General features: G+C 40.2%; 1 protein-coding gene across 3 annotated transcripts in view; it reads right to left on the reverse strand.

The window, feature by feature from the left end:
* Nucleotides 1-20796, reverse strand: part of LOC146381286 (leucine zipper putative tumor suppressor 2 homolog) — a 45044-nt gene that overhangs the window by 4358 nt on the left and 19890 nt on the right. Inside the window, exons 2-6 of one of the 3 annotated variants that reach the window (XM_084937248.1) lie at nt 19990-20101; nt 2056-2595; nt 1267-1863; nt 1042-1164; nt 795-941 (exon numbers count right to left, since the gene is read on the reverse strand). In XM_084937248.1, the coding sequence (XP_084793374.1) occupies nt 795-941; nt 1042-1164; nt 1267-1863; nt 2056-2568 (1380 nt within the window). In that variant the 5' untranslated portion in view covers nt 2569-2595; nt 19990-20101. The other 2 variants (XM_084937250.1, XM_084937249.1) reach the window with 2 other exon arrangements.

Here is a 20796-nt window from a genome sequence, read left to right on the forward strand (position 1 = left end):
TTTGCAGCTCGTCACTAGTTGGTTTTCCAGATGTAAATTTTTAATACAATACCCAAGCTCTTAAACAATCTTACTTAAACAATCTCACTTAAACAAATAACTGCAATGATTCCCATTATCAATCAAACTGACATTTATTTATGCAGACAATCGATTTGATCAGTAATTAAATGTCAGAAAAGAGTGAAAATGGTTCATTTCAGAAACTCTCTCTTGAAAAAAAATGTCATAAAATACAACCAAAGAGTATTCAGTCTGAGAGGCTAACGTTTGTGTGTGCAGGTAATTATTTTAGATCCAAAATTAAGTACAAATATAAAGTATATAGCGCCTTTTAGAATAATAATAATACACTAAAATGTTGCAGAATCGTTAAGAAGGTGTGGGGACTGCTTTGAACTTTTAGAAAGGATTTGTATTTTACACAAAATCAGTCAGAATAATTAATATAAACCATGAAATAGTTACTTTTACATTTTGAACTGACTGAACTTTTTCTTATAAAATGTTGGATATTTTTCTTTAAAAGAAGCCTTTTTTTAAACTATTTTTTAGAATTTTTTTGTTATCACTAAAACTCATTGGATGACATTAATTTCATTTCATTCACGATTACAGCAAGACATTAAATTAGTGATTTGATTTGCACAGTTCTTATAGCAGTGATGAGTTTAATGAAGGATGAGACGTGGCAAAAAAATCACTAAAAGGGCTCAATAATACACTTTAAAACTCAAATGTATTTCATGTACTTATTACTATATTATATAAGAGTTTAAAGAACATCCGCTCACCTCCCACTTGGTCTCCTCGAGTCGAGGGCCCAGCTGGATCTTCTCATGCTCATACGAGGTGCAGCGCTCCTCAAGCTGCTCCCTCTCCTTCAAAAGCTGAGCAAAGTCCTCCTGCAGTTTCTTCTTCTCCTGCTGGAGCTGGAAAACCTGCAGCCATAAAAAGAAAAAAAAGAGAGAGAGGGATACACTTAAAACAATGCTTTGTTTTCAAAAGCCAACACTGAATATTCTTGTCTGAGGTTCTAACCTGCAGCTGAAGCACCTGCTGTGCACGCTGGGCTTTCTGAGAGGCAACCTGCATCCTGGTGGCACAGCCCTGCCTCAGCTCCTCCAGTTCCAGCTCAAAGCGCTTCTGCTTCTCCTCATAAACCTGTAAAGCAGAACAACCAGTGGCAGAGAGGTCAATGTTCAGATCTGTGTAAGTTTAGGTAAAGCAAATGTCCTGCTTGGATATTTTGTTTGGAGGTCTCACCTGACATATTGCAGCTTCATTCTCATCCAGATTGTCTCTGAGTTGCTGCAGCTCCAGCTCTCTCTCCCTCAGTTTGTCCTCTAGATCCCTTACCACCCCCTCATAGCCTTCCACAGGGCCAGGAGAACGCCCACCAGACCCGCTGTCAGACAGAGGCTGCCCCCGCCCACTTATCGACCCAGAGCCTGTGCTCTTACTGGAGGAGGATCGCCCGCTGTCTGAGTTGGAGTGTCCATGTACCGTCACTGGCGGGGCGCTCTTCATGGGCTCTAGGTGGCCAGCGGAAGCCTCCCCCAACGGCAGGTTGTAGCTGGCAGCACTGTAAGGCGGCAGGCTAGAGAGGGAATTGCGTCCAGAGTCTGATAATGAGCAAGACTGGCTGTTACCACCAGCGGCATTACGCCCACCACTGTAGGAGCTACGCTTCTCAGAGCAGGAGGGCGACACATCTCTGTGGGTGGGGCTGAGCAGGTTCAGGTTGTTTTGGCTTTCTGGTGCATTGGCACAATGGCGAGGCGAGAGATACTGCATCGAGGAGCGGCTCTTGGGAATGACGGGTTTGAAGGCAGTGGGCCGCAGCACTGTTTTCTCCATATTCTAGTAAAAAGTAAAAAGAGTGAATTTGATATAATCTAAAGCTTTACAAAGCAAAATTAAGCCTAAACAAAGCTGTGAATAAGTAGTCAAATTTTTTTTTTGTGACACAGGCCCTGCTTCTTTATAGGGCGGACAAAACTGAATGATATGGACCACATATATGGTATGCACTGTGGAGCCTCACACACTCACCTTCTCAAGTTTTCCTGACACTGGGATCAGTTTAGGAGGAGGTCCTCCAATATTTCCATTTAATCCTTCTTTAATCTCGTCTACTTCACTTCCTGGGCTGCCAGGTGTCACATGACTGTCATTCCAGTCACCTATGTAGTCCTCATTCAGATATGTGTAGTTTCCGTTCCCAGTCTCCTTCTCCAGCCCTCTGCTGGACGTCATGGAGTTCTGTTTCTTGACTGGGGGAATGCTTTGCAGTAACAGATCCTGTTGGGGCGACTCGGAGTCCACGCAGGAAACTCCTGGTGTGGGCCGTCGGACTCTGGCTCCCAGCTCAACAATTGGGCGATGGTCCTGGTAGGGACCAGGGTGGGTGGTGATGAGGCTACCGACAGAACCCATAGGATCCAGAGTGGCCAGTGGCGCGTTGATGGGGGGGGAAGGAGCAGAAGGGTGTCGTCTGCGAGCTCCTCCACTCAGGCCTGGTGTGTGGGGCTCAGCAGATACAGGTAGAGGCTGAACCAGGGCCATGGTGGCAGCTCAGAGAGGTCACTCGTGCTGAAAAAGAACAAATGTGATAGTGTTAAATAGTGACAGACTGATATCGTTCCTTTTTTCCCCTGTCATGGGGACACTCATAATAAATATGTCCCAAACTTCAAAATAACTACATCAGCATACTTTATGTTCAAGAAATCCCTGTATGATTTCAAATAGAGAAGAATCCTTACTCTTTTCTCAGGAATGGATAAAATCATTCTAATAGGAGCTAGAAATGAGTGCAAGTCCAGACCTCTCTCTCCCTCGCCAACTGCTCCATCTCTTCCAAGTAGCCAAGAGGTGTAATCTATCCACTCCGTCACCTCCCAGTGAGACCTGCCCAAGAAAAGCTCACTATGAGGTGTCCAGGAGGCCAAACCACTCAAACTGGCTCCTTTCAATGCACAGTATCATCTACTCTGTACCCCTCCCAAATGACCAAACTCCTCAGTCACCCGTCAGAGGAAGGACATTTCAGTCGCTTGTATCCACAATCTGTTTTTCAAGATGACAGTAGATTTACCAGGACATCAACCTTCAAATTCAGCTCACACTTCATAACAGAACTATACAGATTCCACATGACTGGCAATGCTAGGCCACTTTATCTGTTGACATCTCGCTCCAAAGTTCCTCCAAACGGAACAAGACTGAAGTACAAAACTGGAGAAAATACATTTTTCCCCCCACACTAAAACAACGATGAGTTCTAGGGCAAAAACAAACCAATGCCAAATACGTTAATAAAATATGTAAATGAATCAAAATTAACAACTGTCATTCTGTGGAGCTCCAGTTATCCATTTGCTGCACCATGAAAACATTGTTTTGGCTTAAGAGTAAGTCTCAAGTCCTCTGAAAGCCCTTCATAGGTGATTCCTTATAGAAAAATCTGTTAAATCTTAAAACATTTCCATCAGATGCTTCATGCTTTAATTTTTTGCCATGCATAATTTAACCTTTATACTATGAATATTTAATGAGTTACAATCACTCAAGTACATAGGAGTGGATCTAAATTTTGCACTTCTTAATTCACATTATTTTTGCCCTCATTACTTAATAAAAACAGGAATTATCCACTTGAAATTTTCACAGCTGATAATCACATTTAACCTTTTAAAATCTGCAGCCAAATCAATTTTACACCCACTCCAAGTGTCACAATCTGAAGCTAAAATCAGACTTTTGTTCAGTGAGATTTTTATGTAACCAACAGCATAACTGCACCAGTTTCATGTCTATGACGTAGATGAATAGAGACATGTATATTTGATCATTCACTGAAGAAAACTTCAAAGAGTACTTTTCTGGGTGGGTAAGTTTCCACCATGTAATATAGGTGGTTGGTTAAAGCAAGCTGGAGCGCACATTTTGATACCAGACTTACTTTCTTACCATAATTCCTTCTATATCAAAACAATTTTTAATATAGTGATTTTTTCACACTCTCAACTGTAGCTCAAGGCTGTGAAATGGAGAAACGACACAAGTGTTCACATGTTATGGTTAAAGTTTCAGCATATCCTTTAAGAAGTTTCTCAAAAACCTTGTAGGCCCTTGCTCAAAGAGGGTCTCAGGATCAGGAGGCTGAGCAAGTAGATGAAGACTGCAACTGCATGTTCCCCTCTAAAGTCATTTCATCTTATTTGGTGTGAAGCACTGACTGATTCTTCAATGATAACTGTCATAGTAAGGGCAAGGTCTTATATTAAGCCTTATAAAATCAAGTCGAATCTTAAGTACTTAAAGACAAAAATCAGTCACTGTCTGAGTGCAAACTAGCAAAACATGATAATCATAGCATTTTTCTATCAAAGGCTTTGTTAATAGTGTTTTCAAATAGCTGTGTCAAAACCTGTTGCTATAATATTTACTGATCTTATTCAGCAACTAAAGAAATGAGCTGAACTGGCATGTTTTTCTTTGAGGAACTAACAAGAAGTGATTGCAGCATTCAAATCTCCCCACAGGGTTTCTTTCAAGGAATTTTTCTCACAGCGCCTATGACACAGACAACACAGAGATGATATACAGTAGACTGAAGGATACAAATATCCCACAAGACCATGGTGGGCCACACACAGACAGCCAGGGACAGGCCATTCATTATATCCATCCAAGCAGCACAAACAGGGCTTGAGGCATGGGGCAGCACAAGGAAGGGGTCTCTCTTCATTTGAGATGTAAAATGCCTTGTAACATGCTGGCATTTTCCCTGACAGCAACAAAGGCTACTGTCTCCACACATCTTATCAGCCTTAGGAACAACTGAAAAGTTCATAACTGTGGATAATACCACAAAAGGTAAAACACTGAGAAGAGGAGACAGGTTGAACTTGGTGTGGTACTTCTGCAGTGGGTGTTTAAAGCTACTAAGTAAAGGCAATAATACACAGAGAAAAATTTTTAAAAAGCGTGACAGACTTACTTTTTCACTCGTTCACACGTCTGGTGGTAAATGTTGACATTATAACAGCAGGTACAACAGACTACGATATCAACAGTTTATTCCCGGCGCTGCCCAGCAGTCGAGCGTGAAGAACAATGGACAACAGGACGCCTGATGATGAGATCATCGTGTACAAAAACCAACAACGGAGCCTCTTGTAGACTAAAAACATCATCACGGTGAGTCAGACTGTCAGGATATCCAACCTGTGGGTGTGTCGTCGCCTTAAGTTTCAGAGAAGTCATTTAAAGTATGACAGGAATTCAGTTTTCACTACGTCACTTACACGTTTTTGGTAATCAGCTGTTGCGGTCCAGGGGTGTTGTAATGATTTACCAGTATGGGGTTTTCTGTGATATTGCTGTGACTCTTGTTTTGATTTTATATTCTAACCTTCACAGTGTCCCTTGTTTCTGTGTGTCGTTTAGCATGTGTGTGTCTCCTCCCTCCCTGTCTGTCTCCACCTGTGTTGTTTACATGCACCCATGTCTCTTTTCCCACCTGTTTTCTAATCCCTAGTTAGGCCTCAGGCCTTTCGACCACATGCAAACGGTGTTTTAAGTCACTCAAAACTTTTTTTTTTCTTCTTTCTTTTAAAGCTAACACCAAATAGGGAGAAGATGTTCAGAAGTTGAATTGCATGTAGCTATGTTGAAAAGGAAAAGGAGGATATTTTTATCTCCGTTTCTGACATCACAAACATGGTTCTGTGTTATTGTTTGCGAGCTTATTAATAGCCAATGTTTCCACATCAGTTTTTTGCATTTTCGTGAGAAATATATATATTTCAAAATAAAAGTAGAAAACCCCAGTTTAAAAAAAACAAAACAAAACAAACAAACAAAAAATCCCCCACCTGTTTCCTCCCTAGTGTTTGTCTGTCTAGCTCTGTGCTGTTTTTGTTCCTTGATGTGCTCCCTTGTGCGTGTCATGTTTTCCTAGTTTAACTTCTGCTCTTCCTGATGGTTTCCAGAGAAGTCAAATAAAGGAGGAGTCCTGCATTTGGCTCCTCTCTATACCACACATCATGACACCTGCCATGTTTTTTAAAAAAAAAAATTGAGTGGTTTTGCTTTTGTTTTTTATAATTTGATCAAATTGATCTACTTGTATCTCAAATATTTTTGTATTTTATAGGTGATTAATTATTATTACCCGCCCAGGCAGTGATCATGGAAATCAGCTAGTTCTAAATCTATTAGAAGGTATTTTGTATTTTTTTTTTCTCATAAGATGAACTCTCCAAGATCGTAACCATTTTTGTTTTCATTAAATTGTTCTTCCAGGTTAACAATATAGGGTTAGGGTTACCCCCATCAGTGTTTTTGTACTTGGTCTGGGAGAAAAATAGGAATAAACATTAAAAAAGCTAAAGAAAATTATAATAAAATAAAAAAAACTTAAAACAGAATGCACAGTAGTACAGTAGTGGTTAGCACCGTCACTTCACAGCAAGAAGGGTTTAAATCTACCACCCACCCGGGGCCTTTCTGTGTGGCGTTAGTATGTTCTCTCTCTGCCTGTGTGGGTTCTCCCACAGTCCACAGACATGCATGTTAAGTTATCTGGTGATTGTAAATTGGCTGAGTGTGAACAGTTGTCTGTCTCTCTGTGATAGCCCCGTGATAAGAATGGTGACCTGTCATGGGTGAAGCACTAGCCCATAGCAGCTGGGATAAGCTGCTGTATCTGACCCCTTTTGGATAATTGGATGGATGCATAAACTAACTATAACCCTCTCGACCAACATTTTGACCTTTAACGTTGACACTTATTGTGAAGTAGGCTTGCAGAGTTTCTAGCCAAACAGCTGTGCCAAGTCATTTTCCAACCTACCAGGTTCACAGGTTTCTTAAAGCTTTTGCTGTGATTCAACTGTGATTACCACATGTTAATCAGCACCGTGGAAACCTGGCTGATCCCTTCTTAGGCTCATTATGAAGTGACTAGGACAAGCCTGGTGCTATTGTATGTTAGTATGTTCAGTAGATAGTGAAAATGCAAAGAAATGAGAGAGCATTTTAGTCCAATGTCTGTTAATATGTTTAGTGTGTCTTGGTACTCTCACATAGCAAACTTTTAGAGGTGGTACAGCTTTAACAAGAAAAGTATTGATTACATTACATCACTCTGCTGCTATTAGAAAGTCAAAAATCCATTAGCTTATGGGCAACTGGGATCTGTCCATTGATCATCTTTGGTTAGTCAGTTAATGGACTTTCAAATTGAAACTCCCTTAAACAAAAAAAATTCAATCAGTGTCAACATGAAGGAAAAGTAAATGAATAGCAGCCGGAGCAACATGTGGTGTTGCGGATCAGACTTAACGGTCCCCAGAGGCAGAGCCAGGAGGATTAATCTCATGTGATTTCTCTATACACTGATAAAACTAATTCATCCATGACAATATTTATTACAAATAATCCCATGTGAATAGCATGGAATGAGAATGACTGAGAAACTGCTATTAGAAAAAGAAAGCCTCAAACCTAAAATTGCCTTACTGAGATTAAAGAAACCCCAGAAGATTATCTCCAGCAAACTCTACAGCTTATTTCAATGAAAAAATTCCTCCAGGCTGATTTAAAAAGCACCAGTTAGTGAACTCACCCGGCTGCATCACAAATTTAAAATCTTTTTTGCTGTGAAAACTTTAAAGGGGACATATGATTATTTCAAACTCCATATCAACTCGTTGCTTTACATGACTCACAATTCATAGCAATCTTTGTTCATCTTATACCAAGCATTTTCATAATAAATAAGTTGTATGAGAAAAATCGTTAACTTAAAAAGGCTGCCAGTGTTTTGTGGTTCAATAAATCTTTTTGTATAAGATAGTCATGAAGAATGTGCATTTAATACATTAATCCTTCAGGGCAGAGAAACACTTCTCTCTAGTGCTGCTTCAACATTTTATCATGCTATGATCACAAGGTAGCAGCACTCTAAACCATACCCTACTTTATTTGTTTATGTTTCTGTAGATGGCATCATAATTTTTAAAAGTGAACATCATGTTGTATTAAATGAGACATTAAACTACTAAAATCACAGATTAATCAAGAAACTTGATATTCTTCATCAGATTTCTACACAGTCTAACAACTTTCTGCAGCTGAAGGAGTCGCCCCCTGATGGTCATTAGGAATAATGCCAGTTTTTCGCAACATCTATTGTTTGTCCAACCTATACCCAAGGGAAAGCTTTACTTTATGTAAAAGTATCCAAGAATGTTAAACTGCCACAGATTGATGATGATGTGCTCATACTTGAGCTCTCCCAACTGCAAACTGTTTATATACTAAACCTAAACCTTTTTTAATACTTCTTTTGCAATAAAAAGTTTGAATATTTATGCAACAACTAGGCAAGACATTCTAGTTCAGTCTCCTCCTTACGTTTGGTTTCCACAGGTCTTTATTCCTGATCACTGAGTCCATTTGTTGCCCTCAGTCTCCCCAGAATGAGCTCTAATCCCTCAAGATAACTAAAACTATGCAGGCACTCTTCTAGGCGAAGCACATGGGGTCTCAAAGTGTTTTTAAAGCCCCCGTCATGTTCATGCAGTCCTAGTTTCCCTTTTGTTGTCACAGTGACTGGGGGCCTCAAACATTAGAAGGGGAAAGAGGAAAGAAAAGGGGAGGAGGGGGTCATAGGGCTGACAGGAAGACCAGGACCCCTTCTTGGCATCTTAAAGCCTCCAGTCCTGCTATAGCTTTTACAATCTTCCACATGCTCCCACTTCCCTAATTGAAGATAAATGGACAATAACAGCTAATGGTAGTGGAAGGGTTTGTGACAACTATAAAGAGGGGCTGATGGACATAATATACTTAATATATTATGGTTTACAAATATTCTGTGGATGGGCAGAATTTGCCATTTTCCTTGTAGATTAAATGTGCCAAATACCTTTATATTACTACATGATATCTCATGTGATATCAGATGATATAGCGTACTGAGCCATTTTCTGACATGTAAAAACAGCTGAATTGAAATAGCAAGCTAATATGATACATTAGCAAATTAAATGCATGCAACTCTTGTTTAGAAATCACTAATACAATGTTGTTGAGGCCCAGCACCCGGTCAAGGCATCCACTTAGGCCCATGTGCGCACACACATGCACACACAAAAACACTGCATGGAATGCAAGTAATATTAAAACCACCCCCAGTGTCCACTGTGTCAGCTGATTGTGAATGTGAGCAGACTGTTTTTGTCTGGGAAAGGCTTTGAAGGCTTTAATGCCCCTCGGTCAGCCAGTCACTCCTCCAGCAGCAGGAATGTGTGGCACTCCAGCTGAGGAGGAGACCAAACATGAGCAGTGGTCAGTGTGGGGTCGTGTCGAGCCTGCAGCCACCCATTTTCTGATGTCTCATCACTCAAAAGCCACAGGTTGCAAGACGAGATGTAGAGTAATCAGACATTTTTCATTGCGGCAGGCAACAGTAGCAGTCTTAGGAAATCTGCTGTCACACAGAGGCATCAGGATTTTATCCTCTAGCTTTCAGTGCTGACAGTTTTATAGGGTTACTTGTATAGATGGAGCACCGGAGAAGCAGCATAGAGAGAATCTGCCATTGCAGCACTTTTTAAAATGTAATAATTCAGCATAAAGATATGTGGATCAAAATATTACAAAATAAAAGTCAAAGCATTATAAAGTACACACTTTTCACTACAACAGAAATATCTGATCAATTTATTTTAGGAACATTGACCATATACTCTTAATTGTAAAGGATACCCCTAACCAAGAGATGATAATGACATAATCTGGGACCCACCTTAAAATAATCCTTTGGTTTTTATTCATTCATTTTCAGAGGAAGTAGGGACCCTCAGCAGGAGAGTTACTTAAAGGCACTTAACTTTATAGTTTTTGCTAAAACACATTTCTAACACCAACATCTAACATCTAAACTAACAACATAAAACCAGATTTTCAAACAGTAATGTTGCGGGGGATATTTGTACCAACTGAGCATCGTTCTGATGACAGGATAAAGCGCCTCGTCATCAAGCTCAAATCATCTTAAAGTGGTTTCTTGAACATGGCAATAAGTTCACTGAACTCAGATGACCTCCACAGTCAACAGATTTCATTCCAATAGAGCACCTTTGGGATATGGTGGAACAGAAGAGTCGCAACTGGGTTATGTAGCTTACAAGTCTGCAGCAACTGTGCAATGTTATCATGTCAATATGGCCAAGAATCTCTGAGGAATGTTTCCAGCACCTTGCTGACTCTGTGCCATTAAGAATTAAGGCCGTTCTGAAGCAAAAGGGGATCCAAACTACTACCAGTAAGGTGTACCTACTAAAGTGTCTGGTGAGTGTATATCTCGTTTGAAAGAGGTCACTTTCTCATCACACCTTGTCAAATGACTGCAAATGTCATGAAAATATTATAGTGGCTAAATAAAAAGCAATAGTGAACACTTCTGAGTAAATCATAGTGGCTCAAATTTCAACTGAAAAACCTGATCTCGACCTTCCTCGTCTTCCTCCTCTCCCTCTGAGATTGCTTCCATCCACAGCTGGCATCAACCTTCAAACTCATCCTAGCTGGCTGTACAGCACTCTCACTGGGCTATTTTTGGTTAAATTACACCATTAGTAACAAGTGTGAACAATTTTGAGCTGTTGTGTTTAATAAATGACACCTGTGCTGTAGCTGTGTTTACCTTCTGCTGCCAGTGGTTGGCATAAAGCTTTACAAGTGAATTACTGTGCAAAATTGTTCTTTAGTGAGTGAAAATGTGTTTAGAGTTTTGCAAGAAGGTTAAATTGGCTCTGCAAAGTCTGTCAGGGGTGACTGATTCAATAAACTGGCTTAGGGCTGAGAATTTGGTTCAGTGAATGGGAATTCACGTTATTCTAAAAAAAAAATGCACCACGTTTTTAGAATAAAGGTGTTAAATGTGCAAACACAAGAGGGTAGTTTCTAATCTGTGGCAAGTTTAACTCTGTGGAGTCACACATGCAGCTGCTGAAGGGGGAAAGGTGTAATTACAATAGGGAGCTTTAGGTGCCGTGACCTTTCTCCGAGGGAAACAGGAACTTCCAATCAGCAAGTTTTTGTTACCGGTAGGGAAGGGCCAGTGCTAGCTGATTTGTAGAGACTACACTTTCAAAATAAATGTGGGGGGACTCTCCATCAGTAAAACACAGCAATGGCATCAGAAGGATGAAAAAATAAAAATATGTATGCTAAAATGATTTCCCAAATATATTTGGGTGGCCGTTAAAATACCTGGGCTGTCCTCCCAAGTAAAGTCTATGTCCAGGGAAAGACTGGATCTTAACCATCCCTTTGGAAAATGCTCCCAATCTACTTCAGTTTCATTCAGGCATTAAAACCAGCATTTGCAAAATGCTAAACATCTTTGCTCATTCCGTTTTGTAGATTTTTTGTTATTATAATTTCTAACGAGAAAAAAAGAAAATAATACCAGAAATATGAAGACTTAAAAGCCACAAAAAGCAGTTCAATATTGTCTACTACGGAGACAACATAGAACTTAGAAGTGTGTAGAGTTCACTCCATACTGGACATTAAACAGGTGCTCTGCTTTCAAAGAGTGCAGTCAGTAAGCCTGCTTTGGTGCTTTACAACCCACTCCTTGAGTGGAGCCTCAGTGTGAACATGCAAACAGAGTAAGTTTGTAAGTAGAGGTTGCAGGCGCCTATAAAAGCTGGCCAATCAGCTTTTATAGTCTGGACGGCCCATGTGATCTGCATTAAGTTTAATTTATAACTTAATATATAACGTATATACAGACCATTAGAGCTACAAAAATGAGAAAATCTTCATGACTACACTTGTGGAATTTATTTACATAAATGTATTTCGAGTGTATTAATATTTTGTTTTATAGAGATATACTTGGCTACTGTATACCGATTAGCACAAGGATAACAACTCTCTTAAACAAAATATTAATATGCTGTAATTATATCCAACACACCCATGTGCTTGTGTTAGTCAGTACACCACAGTATACAGATTAGCACAAAGTTTGCATTGTTGAAATGCGTAGTAAGAGTTTAACCAGGTATTATAAGTCATGGAGTAGCTGACACTGAGCAGCAACCTTGGAGCTGAGAAGTGAAGCCAATCTGTAAATGCCAAAAAACTGCAGTTCTTCCAATGACCATGTTAAAATCTCCAACTTTAAAAATATGTTTATAGCCCGGTAATGACATCTATGGCTGGTTTCCCACTTCAGAACAACTGTACAAATGGGTAAGGGGCCACTTTGATTTACAGGTGTAGCCATTTGCTTGACTTCACCTCAGTCAATTCCACTGAACTGGATCTCAGCAGTGTCCGTGCTGTTGGCGCGTTTTGCATAATTTTTAGTTAAATTATCTGACTGATATTATGCATTACAAACCATCCAAGACATTTGGGCTTTACTTCAAGTGAGTGAAATTCTAGTTTTCTGTTTAATCAGTTTGTTACTTAGCACCAATAAGCATCCCTACAGTTTATGAACACAGCTTGCTAACCAAGCATGGTAGTGTTAGCTGTTGGCTTTAAACTCCACAATCTCATCCAAATATGCTCACTTCTGGCTCTAAAAGCCCATCCAAAAACATAGTATTAGTCAAAACACACTGACAGTGAGGCCTTAAAGTCTAGAAACAAATGAGTTATGTTATGGCTGTGTCTATCTTTTACATACAGTCTATGCTTATGACCCTCCAATGTCAACTTTTTGCCACAAAAGACAGACTAGAGGTTTGCTACTACATTAAATAGCTTCTAAATGCTTTGTCCCTTATATTCATGCAAAGAGGAGATTTATTAAGAGACAGGACATTATTAAAACCCCATCATTTTAACAACTTTGAACCTGCCCTTAAAACGAAAAAGTTCTCAGACTTTCACACATCTTCATTTCTGTGGTGAAATAAGGAACAAAAATCAATAAAGAGAGATCAATACATTCACAAAGAAATGCTGAGGATTCAGTCTACAGGATCAGACTATATGCTGCACATAAAATGTGAAGGAAAGTCTGCAGTCTGCTCTGAAAAACTCCACTCAGGCAGGCTGCTCCAATCACAGCGGCATATTTTATTACACGTACAGCAGTAAACTGTAGGTAAATTTCAGCAGCATTCTCTGGCATGCATGGCAACCTTTCGTCTGACTGCATCTGAGATTGGCAATTAGAGACGCAAACAATATACAAGCCTTTTTATAGAGGCCGTTTATAAAGATACAGTATATGCAGTTTATTAGCCATGCCCTTTAAAACTGCAACGTCACACAAACCTGCTTTGAGACAAACTGAAAGAGCCTACTCTAAGTCCTCCTTTGTTAGCGCCACACCATAAACACACATCCACAACCACAGAGGTGAGTCTAAAAATATTCCAACACCAGGTGAAGTGTTGGAACTGGCAAAAAGTTGTATTATCCCAGCCCTCATCCGAGACTCAGAGGTGTTAGGAGCAACAGCTCTGACTCAAAGAAGAACATGGGCAGAAAGAAGTAAAGAAGAGAGAGCTTCAGTTTTCCCCAGGGAGGGTCCACATGAGGGAACAAACAAATGAGTCTGGAGATCCCCTCCTCCACTCTCCATCAAACTTCTGAATCCAACTCTCCCTTTCTGTCACACCCCCAATCTCCTTATTCTTTCCCCTCATACTGGAAACTGGAACACAGAGAGAAAACTGTGACAAAGCTATTTTGGTTTGTAGACAACCTACCTTTCCACAGGCAGACACCTCAGTGCCCCGACAAACACCCCGGTTATCATGCCAAAAGGTAATGTTCCCAAGCAAAGCTGCAACTTTTTCAGACAACTCAAATAAATAAAACCGATATTAGATTCCCCAAGAGAATAACTGAATAAAAAAAGGGAATAAAAAACCTTTAGAAACTGTAATTAACAGCTGAAAGGTGCTATGAATATGTACCACATATAACTGTGATAAATATTAGACCACAAAACACCTTCTGAATCATTCAGTAAGCAAACCCCAAACCATTTATCATTAAACAACACAAATCCATTAAAACATTAAGGGCTGGCCTTCAAAAAATATAAAACCATAATTTAGCCCTTTTTACCTTTTCTGCAGTGACTAATCATCGTTTAGATGCTGAAAGACTGTCTATAAAATGTCAGGCTTTATAACAAAAAGACAGAAAAATCACAAATAGAGTGCAGTTTAAATGCTAAACATATGATTTACACCTGACGAAGAGAAAAACAACAAGTCATTACATTTGAGGCAGGAAAAATACAACAATAAAGACCAACAAGTCAGCCATTACAGTGGTATTTTGTACCGTGTGGTTTTCCTGTAAGTCGGGACTTAACGCCACCCTTCTAGAACCTTTTTGACATAAATATTACCTTTTTGAAGTGCATGCATACTGCATTATAAGTAGTTCCACTATACAGAAGTGGTGACCAGTATATTTAAAATATTTGACTAAACAGGCATTTTTCAGGATTTATGGTCCATTTGCAAAGCTATTTTGCTATGAAGTAAGAGGGATTCTGGATTTAAAACACAGAAATGCACTTTCCAATGACCATGATGCTCTAAAAGCTACTTTCAGATGCTCACTTATTCCCAAAGGGTCTCCACACCAAGTAGTTCTGCATGTTTGATTTGGCGTTTTTTGGGGGTTTTTTTTACCCTTTTTTGTCCTTTCTGACATAGCCCCAAAATTTGTGGATCAAACAGGGGATCTTTCACTTGTTAGGCAAATGTGTAAACAGAGGCCCTTACGCTTAGACTTTACTATACAGTAACCTCTACTTGCCACCCTTGCACTACTGAGCAGCTACAGAAGAGTAATCAGTGAAAGGTCATGGCAGTTTTTTCCACCTTTTTTTTTTGCCTACAGCTACTGTTAACTATACGGTCTATGAAATCTTACCGTTATTAAAAACAATACTGATGTTTAACAATTTCTGCTTATTTAGACTGATTGGGAGTCTAAACCTAAAGATATTTAATTCTTACTTTAAGGAGATTATAAAAATGTACATGGCATACTGATTAGGAAAACAGTAAGTGCATGCTGATAAGCTAAGAGATTCATCAACTAATTGTTTACATTTCTTTACACAAATGTAAAAATTCTTCTCTTTTTACCTTAATGTACAATAATCCTCTGTAACTTTCAGTCACAGTGGGACTCCCACTGTGAATGTCAAACACCGCCCATCACTTTCAATGGCCAGGTAATTAAAAGGTAACTTCCTGTTTCTCCAACGGTTTTTTCCTGCGAGTCTCTTACCCCAGTTTGTTCTTTGCATAGCTGCTCTGATGTCTGACCAGCTCCTTCTGATCATCCAGCCTCCTGCCCCTTCGCGTCTCACTCCGTTCCTGTTTCTCTGTTTCTGACCAACCCTCCTGAGGGGGAAAAAAACTTCTCTAAAACCCCCCTTCCCCAAAAAAGAAACCGCTCATTCTCAAGGCAAATGCCACCAATGTGAATGAGAGCACAGTCCCCTCCCCTTTCCCTGCTTTTCACTCTCTTTCATGCATCCCACCTCCTCCTCCTCTCAGCACTACCCAGCCCCTCTCTGACATATGCACACCTCCTCTCTCCATGCTCCACTCCTCTGCCATTTCCTTTGACTAAAGAAACTATACTCTGCAAGGTCCTCTACTGCCATTGTCAGGCAGTTAAAAGAAGAGGATGCAAGGGAAGGGGAAAAAAAGCTGTCAGTTAAAGATCATTCTGATCTCTCCACACATTTTAAACAAAGTAAAAAATAAAAAAATAAAGTGGTGCTGCATGCATCTCACTCTGTAAAGGTGCAGAACCCCCTGCAACCCTGAAGTGAATAAATGAATGGATGGCATTATTAGCTGTCCAAATTGAGTCCTTAAAGGAGACGTGTAAACACTAAGATTTAGAGTGAAATTGTAGTTTTATGAAACTACAGATAAAGGAGCCTGTTTAATTAACTCCCAGAAAGGATTAAAACAGGTAATTATGATACGAATGATTAATTAGAAGAAGCTGCCACTGAAAGATTAGAACTGGTTTTGATATTTTAAGAAGCAATTCTGGATGTAAGACATGCAGGCACATTTAAAAACAACATGGTAATGCTTATCTCTGCTCTAAAAAGTCTCATGAAAACAAATGCCAGTGAAAAATACAAACGAGAGCAAAGTATATAAGAGCTGTAGTACTACAACTAAAGCAGTATCCTGCACAATCACCTCTCAATATCATTGTTAAGGTACTCCACACACAATGATTTGGGGGGAGTGGGCAGTAAGCGGCTACAGGTAGGAATACATGGTGCTAAGCAAGCACAACAACAATAAGGGTTTCATATAATATATGGATATATTTTATACCTGCATTATATTTTAGCATTTCAATGTCTTGGGGGTTGTACATAAAGTGATAACATCTGTTTGCAAACAGCTGCATATTTGCTCCAAGCATCTGTGAAAGGGACTGTTGAAATTTTTACAGAAGTGACGAAGAGCTCCATAAATAAACACTGTTTACATTTCAACTGGTTTAACTGGTGCAGGAATCTAGTGTACATGCTTTGATGATAAAAAAAAAGAAAGTACAACGACTCTTGAGCACTTTTTTCTGGTTCGGGTTTCATTTTTAAAAGTGCTTTACAAGTGTTTTCAAAAGATTGAGGTTCTATTTATTCAGTGGGCAAGGGGGCTGTCGTGTCGTGTGCACACAAGTATTTATTGTGAAAGCATTGGAGCCTCCATTCACAGCACACACCCACACGCTTTGTGACAAAAACATTCTTCAGTCTTGGGCTGCAGCTAGCGATTGTAGTCGTTTTTCTGCTCTATGGCCTCTGAAAGTTCAGCATCGTGGCACATGAATCAGCTCTCCTCCTGTTGGTTCTGGTTAACACGGCCCTTCAGATTACAGCATATTTTCAGAGCAGGAGGAGGAACAAAGTGGACATGGAGTACATCTGACAGCAAGATGGTATTTCACTGGATTGTTATTCACTTTTAATGAACCCAGAAACCAGGAGATTAAGAATCTCTTGTCTGGATTAGTGCTACCAGAACTCAAAAACCCCTCCTTTTTTTAAATATTTGATTATATAATCTCATTTAGAATATACACTGTCAGCCCTTGTCCAGACAGACAGCATTAACTTTGCATGTTTTTACAGGGGTGGGAGAAACCAAAGCTCCTGGAGAAAACCCACACAAGCACCGGGAGAAAATGCAATCTGTCTAGATTCAAACCAGGACTCTCTTGCTTTATGACAATATTGCTAACTAATTAAGCCACCATGCTGTCTAAATGAAATAAAAGAAACTACACATGGCCACAATGGCAACCAGGCCAAAAAACTATCCACTAGAGAAAGTGTTTAGAGCGAGCTTGGCAGCAGGAACTGAACTTTCAAATTAATCAAATCAGTCTTATTTATATAGCACCAATTCACAACAATAGTCACCTCAAGGTGTTTTCTATTGAGAGAACCCCAGCAATCATAAAATTCTATATGAGCAAGCACTTGGCAATGGTGGGAAGAGAGAACTCCCTTTTAAGAGGAAGAAACCAGGTTCAGGTAGGTGCAGGTATCTAGTGCAACCAACTCTGGGGTGAGAGGAAAAAGAAGAGACCACAAAGAGACCACGAATAACAAATGAGACAAAACATTAACTATAGGAGAGAACAGATAAAAGTTACAGACAAGCATATAAATGCATCAGGAATTAAAAGAGGGAAGTAGACAGGTAGTGATGAATGCCAAGTGTATCATAGGAAATTCCTCAGCAGGCTGAGCCTATTCCAGCAAAACCAAAAAGAACTTGAGGGTCACCTCATCCAGCCCCGACTACAAAAGTCTGAAGCCCAATTTTAAAAGCAGAGATGATGTTGACAATGTACACCCTCTCCATCTTCTCTGTTTCATATATGGTTCTAGACCTTAAATACAACCCAAACATCTGCAAGCCCTCTATTGATATATTCAATCAATTATACAATTCCCTCATTCCCTTCACTGCAGAAATTAAGAAAATACTAAAACAAATCACCAAATATAGTTATAGTGGGTATAAATAGAGGTATGGTTTATACAGTTTCCACCAACATTTGAGACAAATATTTGTTTCTTAAGTTGCTAAATGCTGCCCTGTTAATCTCGCATGTCTGCTTTTAGTGTTGTGTGGGTATAGGTTGAGTAATAATTTAAATTTATTAAAGTTTCATGCATGCTGGCTTACTCTTATACCAGCATTACTAACTGAACTTCAATTTAGGATTATCAGACAGTAATCGCAGTTTAATCGAGGATATGACATGCTGAAGTTTATTCCAACATGGCTTTGGCAGCATTCAGCGTTTGCCTTGACCTGTAAGCCACCATCTGGTCAATAAACATGAAAAAAAGGAAAAAGAAACAGGAGATGGTGTAGTCAGTGTAGCTCAGTTGCTCCCACATAAAGAGAGGGCTAAAGTAGGGTACGAGAAGTAGGCTATGCCCTGCCACCACCGCCTTACACACATACAAACACAGATTTGTCCCTCTTCCTTTTCAACTCTCTCTTTCCCTGCTCATAGAACTGGGTCACAGTAGTAGGCACAAGGTTTGTCCTTCAGGCAACAAGACGTGATGCTGGGGATGGAGTTCAAGGTCATTCTTGATCAAGTCTCAATGGGAGGTCTTGAGAATACTAAATGGGCCACAAGTGAGGTCTCATCAGCCTGTAGCCAAAGCAACAGAAACTGCTCTCTGTCGGAGGCTACCATTTGAGAACAAACACCATTAATCAGCCGCCTGGAGGCCACAACTGCTGGACTAAAGACGCAGGCTGAAAATCACCGCTGTGAATGCCACCATTAACACTACCACTTTACTGGCATGGGATGGCCAACATGACTCAGCCCCTATTTGAGGGAACTGATTTACAGGCTGAAGCAGCAGTAAAGTAAAATTCTGTAACTTCTCTATCTGCAGGACAGCTGAGTTAAAACCATGAGGAATATTAGAGGGAAATTCCAGTAAAATAAATAATTCCAGTGTGGCTTTGCAGAAATATTGGGTACATCTGTCTGTGGTCTCCAGTTTTTCTTCCTCAGTCATATAAAGTTTATTATCCTACAGTGATACTTAAAATGTTTAGGAGTGCCAGGAGTAACATAATTTCTAGTGAACACTGAAAACGGCTCCCGAGAGCCCACAGTTCTACTTTATCTACATCTATAGCGGATGCCCATCAGGTGGTCATCCACAATAAGCTGTGTTGCCATCTCTCTGCGGTCCGTCATCCTGCTTCCTTCTATAGTTTCATAACAACGGCTCCCGTCTGGGAACAGAAACCAACAGAAAGCTAGGCCATCCATCAGTGTCCGTGCTGCCTCGGCATGGGGACACACTCCCATTGGACGCTGCAGCTAAAACTGGCCTTGACCAGCCAGCCCTTTGGACCACTTACCTCCAAAATAATCCACCATGGCACAAAGCAATTCATGCACACCTCCCAAATAAAACCGCTGAGAAAATTTCAGCAGTAGGGTGCTTCATCAGTATGAAGAGAGAAGTGAGAGAAAGGGACGTTTGTAGATTAAAATAAGTAGTCCTACTGAGCAAGTCCAGTCATACATAAATCCACACAAATGGGCTGTTTTGAGCTGGCAGGGACCCGACTTAACCACACTCTGATTTACTGTATAATGTGGCAAAGAGATTAGGGTTATGCCTCCCGCTCTGGAATTACAGCAATACCCTATCCATGATTAAGATCTGTTGCAAGCTCCCACGCAGCAAGAATGTGTTAACGTCCACGCCAGCACTATGCACGCTGCAACATGTGGGCCACGCTGAAGCCAAGTCACAACGTCAAAGTGTCAAACAGGAAATGACCATTAGAGAAAACCTAATGCGGGTATGAGGAAATGACCTCAACATATGCAGAGGTTTTAGCAGTACTGCATGCAAGAAACTCCTCTTACCTGTCACTGACACCCCGTCTTCAGCTTCTGGAGGCCTTAGAAAATCATGTACGAGTCCGTTGAGCATCTCAGGAACTCGTCATTCTTCTCGTCGCCTCTCTGTTCTCCCAGACTGAGGGGATAAAACACACACACACACACAAAAAAGCACAATGTTGAATCAGCAGAAGAGAAGCAGCGAGACTACTACTACTGTGGGGAGGCTGGAAAACGTGAAAAGTGACAAGTGTGTTTATAGAAGTCGGCAACAAAGAGGAAAATCTGAGTCACAATGGCAAAAAGACTTCACGTGGAAGAAGCCTGAGAGTGAGGGGATTTTTCCTTGTCAACAAGAGCGAAGGCTGAACACAAAAACTTGCACCTCGTTTAAAGCAAAAACAAAAAAAAAACAACAACTACACCCTGGGACAAGTTTTAAAATGCTCGTGTTGATTCTTTTCCATGTTAGGGAATCGTGTGGGGTTTGTGGGTTTTCACAGGAAATCACTTTCTAAGGTTGAGCAAGGTTTAGAAATTATACCTAAAAATTCTGAATTGACTTCTACCTCAACACCTAAAAAGACAAAAACCCACTGCCACCATCTGGAAAGAAGTACAGAGTCCATCTGCAGCTCATTAAACTGACGTATTGCTAGTACAGCAATAATTTCGTTTGTAATGGAAGAGGACAAGAAAAGACCGTGAGAAGTGCCAGAGGTGAGTAGACAAGACAGCCCTCATTTCACACTAAATATTCAAGCCTGCTGCTACAGTGAGATCACCCTAATTGTGGCACAATCATGTTTTCAGTAAATATTGTGCTGGGAA

This window comes from Perissodus microlepis, chromosome 8, assembly GCF_051167445.1.
Source record: "Perissodus microlepis isolate ML-2025 ecotype Zambia chromosome 8, ASM5116744v1, whole genome shotgun sequence".
Lineage (NCBI taxonomy): Eukaryota > Metazoa > Chordata > Actinopteri > Cichliformes > Cichlidae > Perissodus > Perissodus microlepis.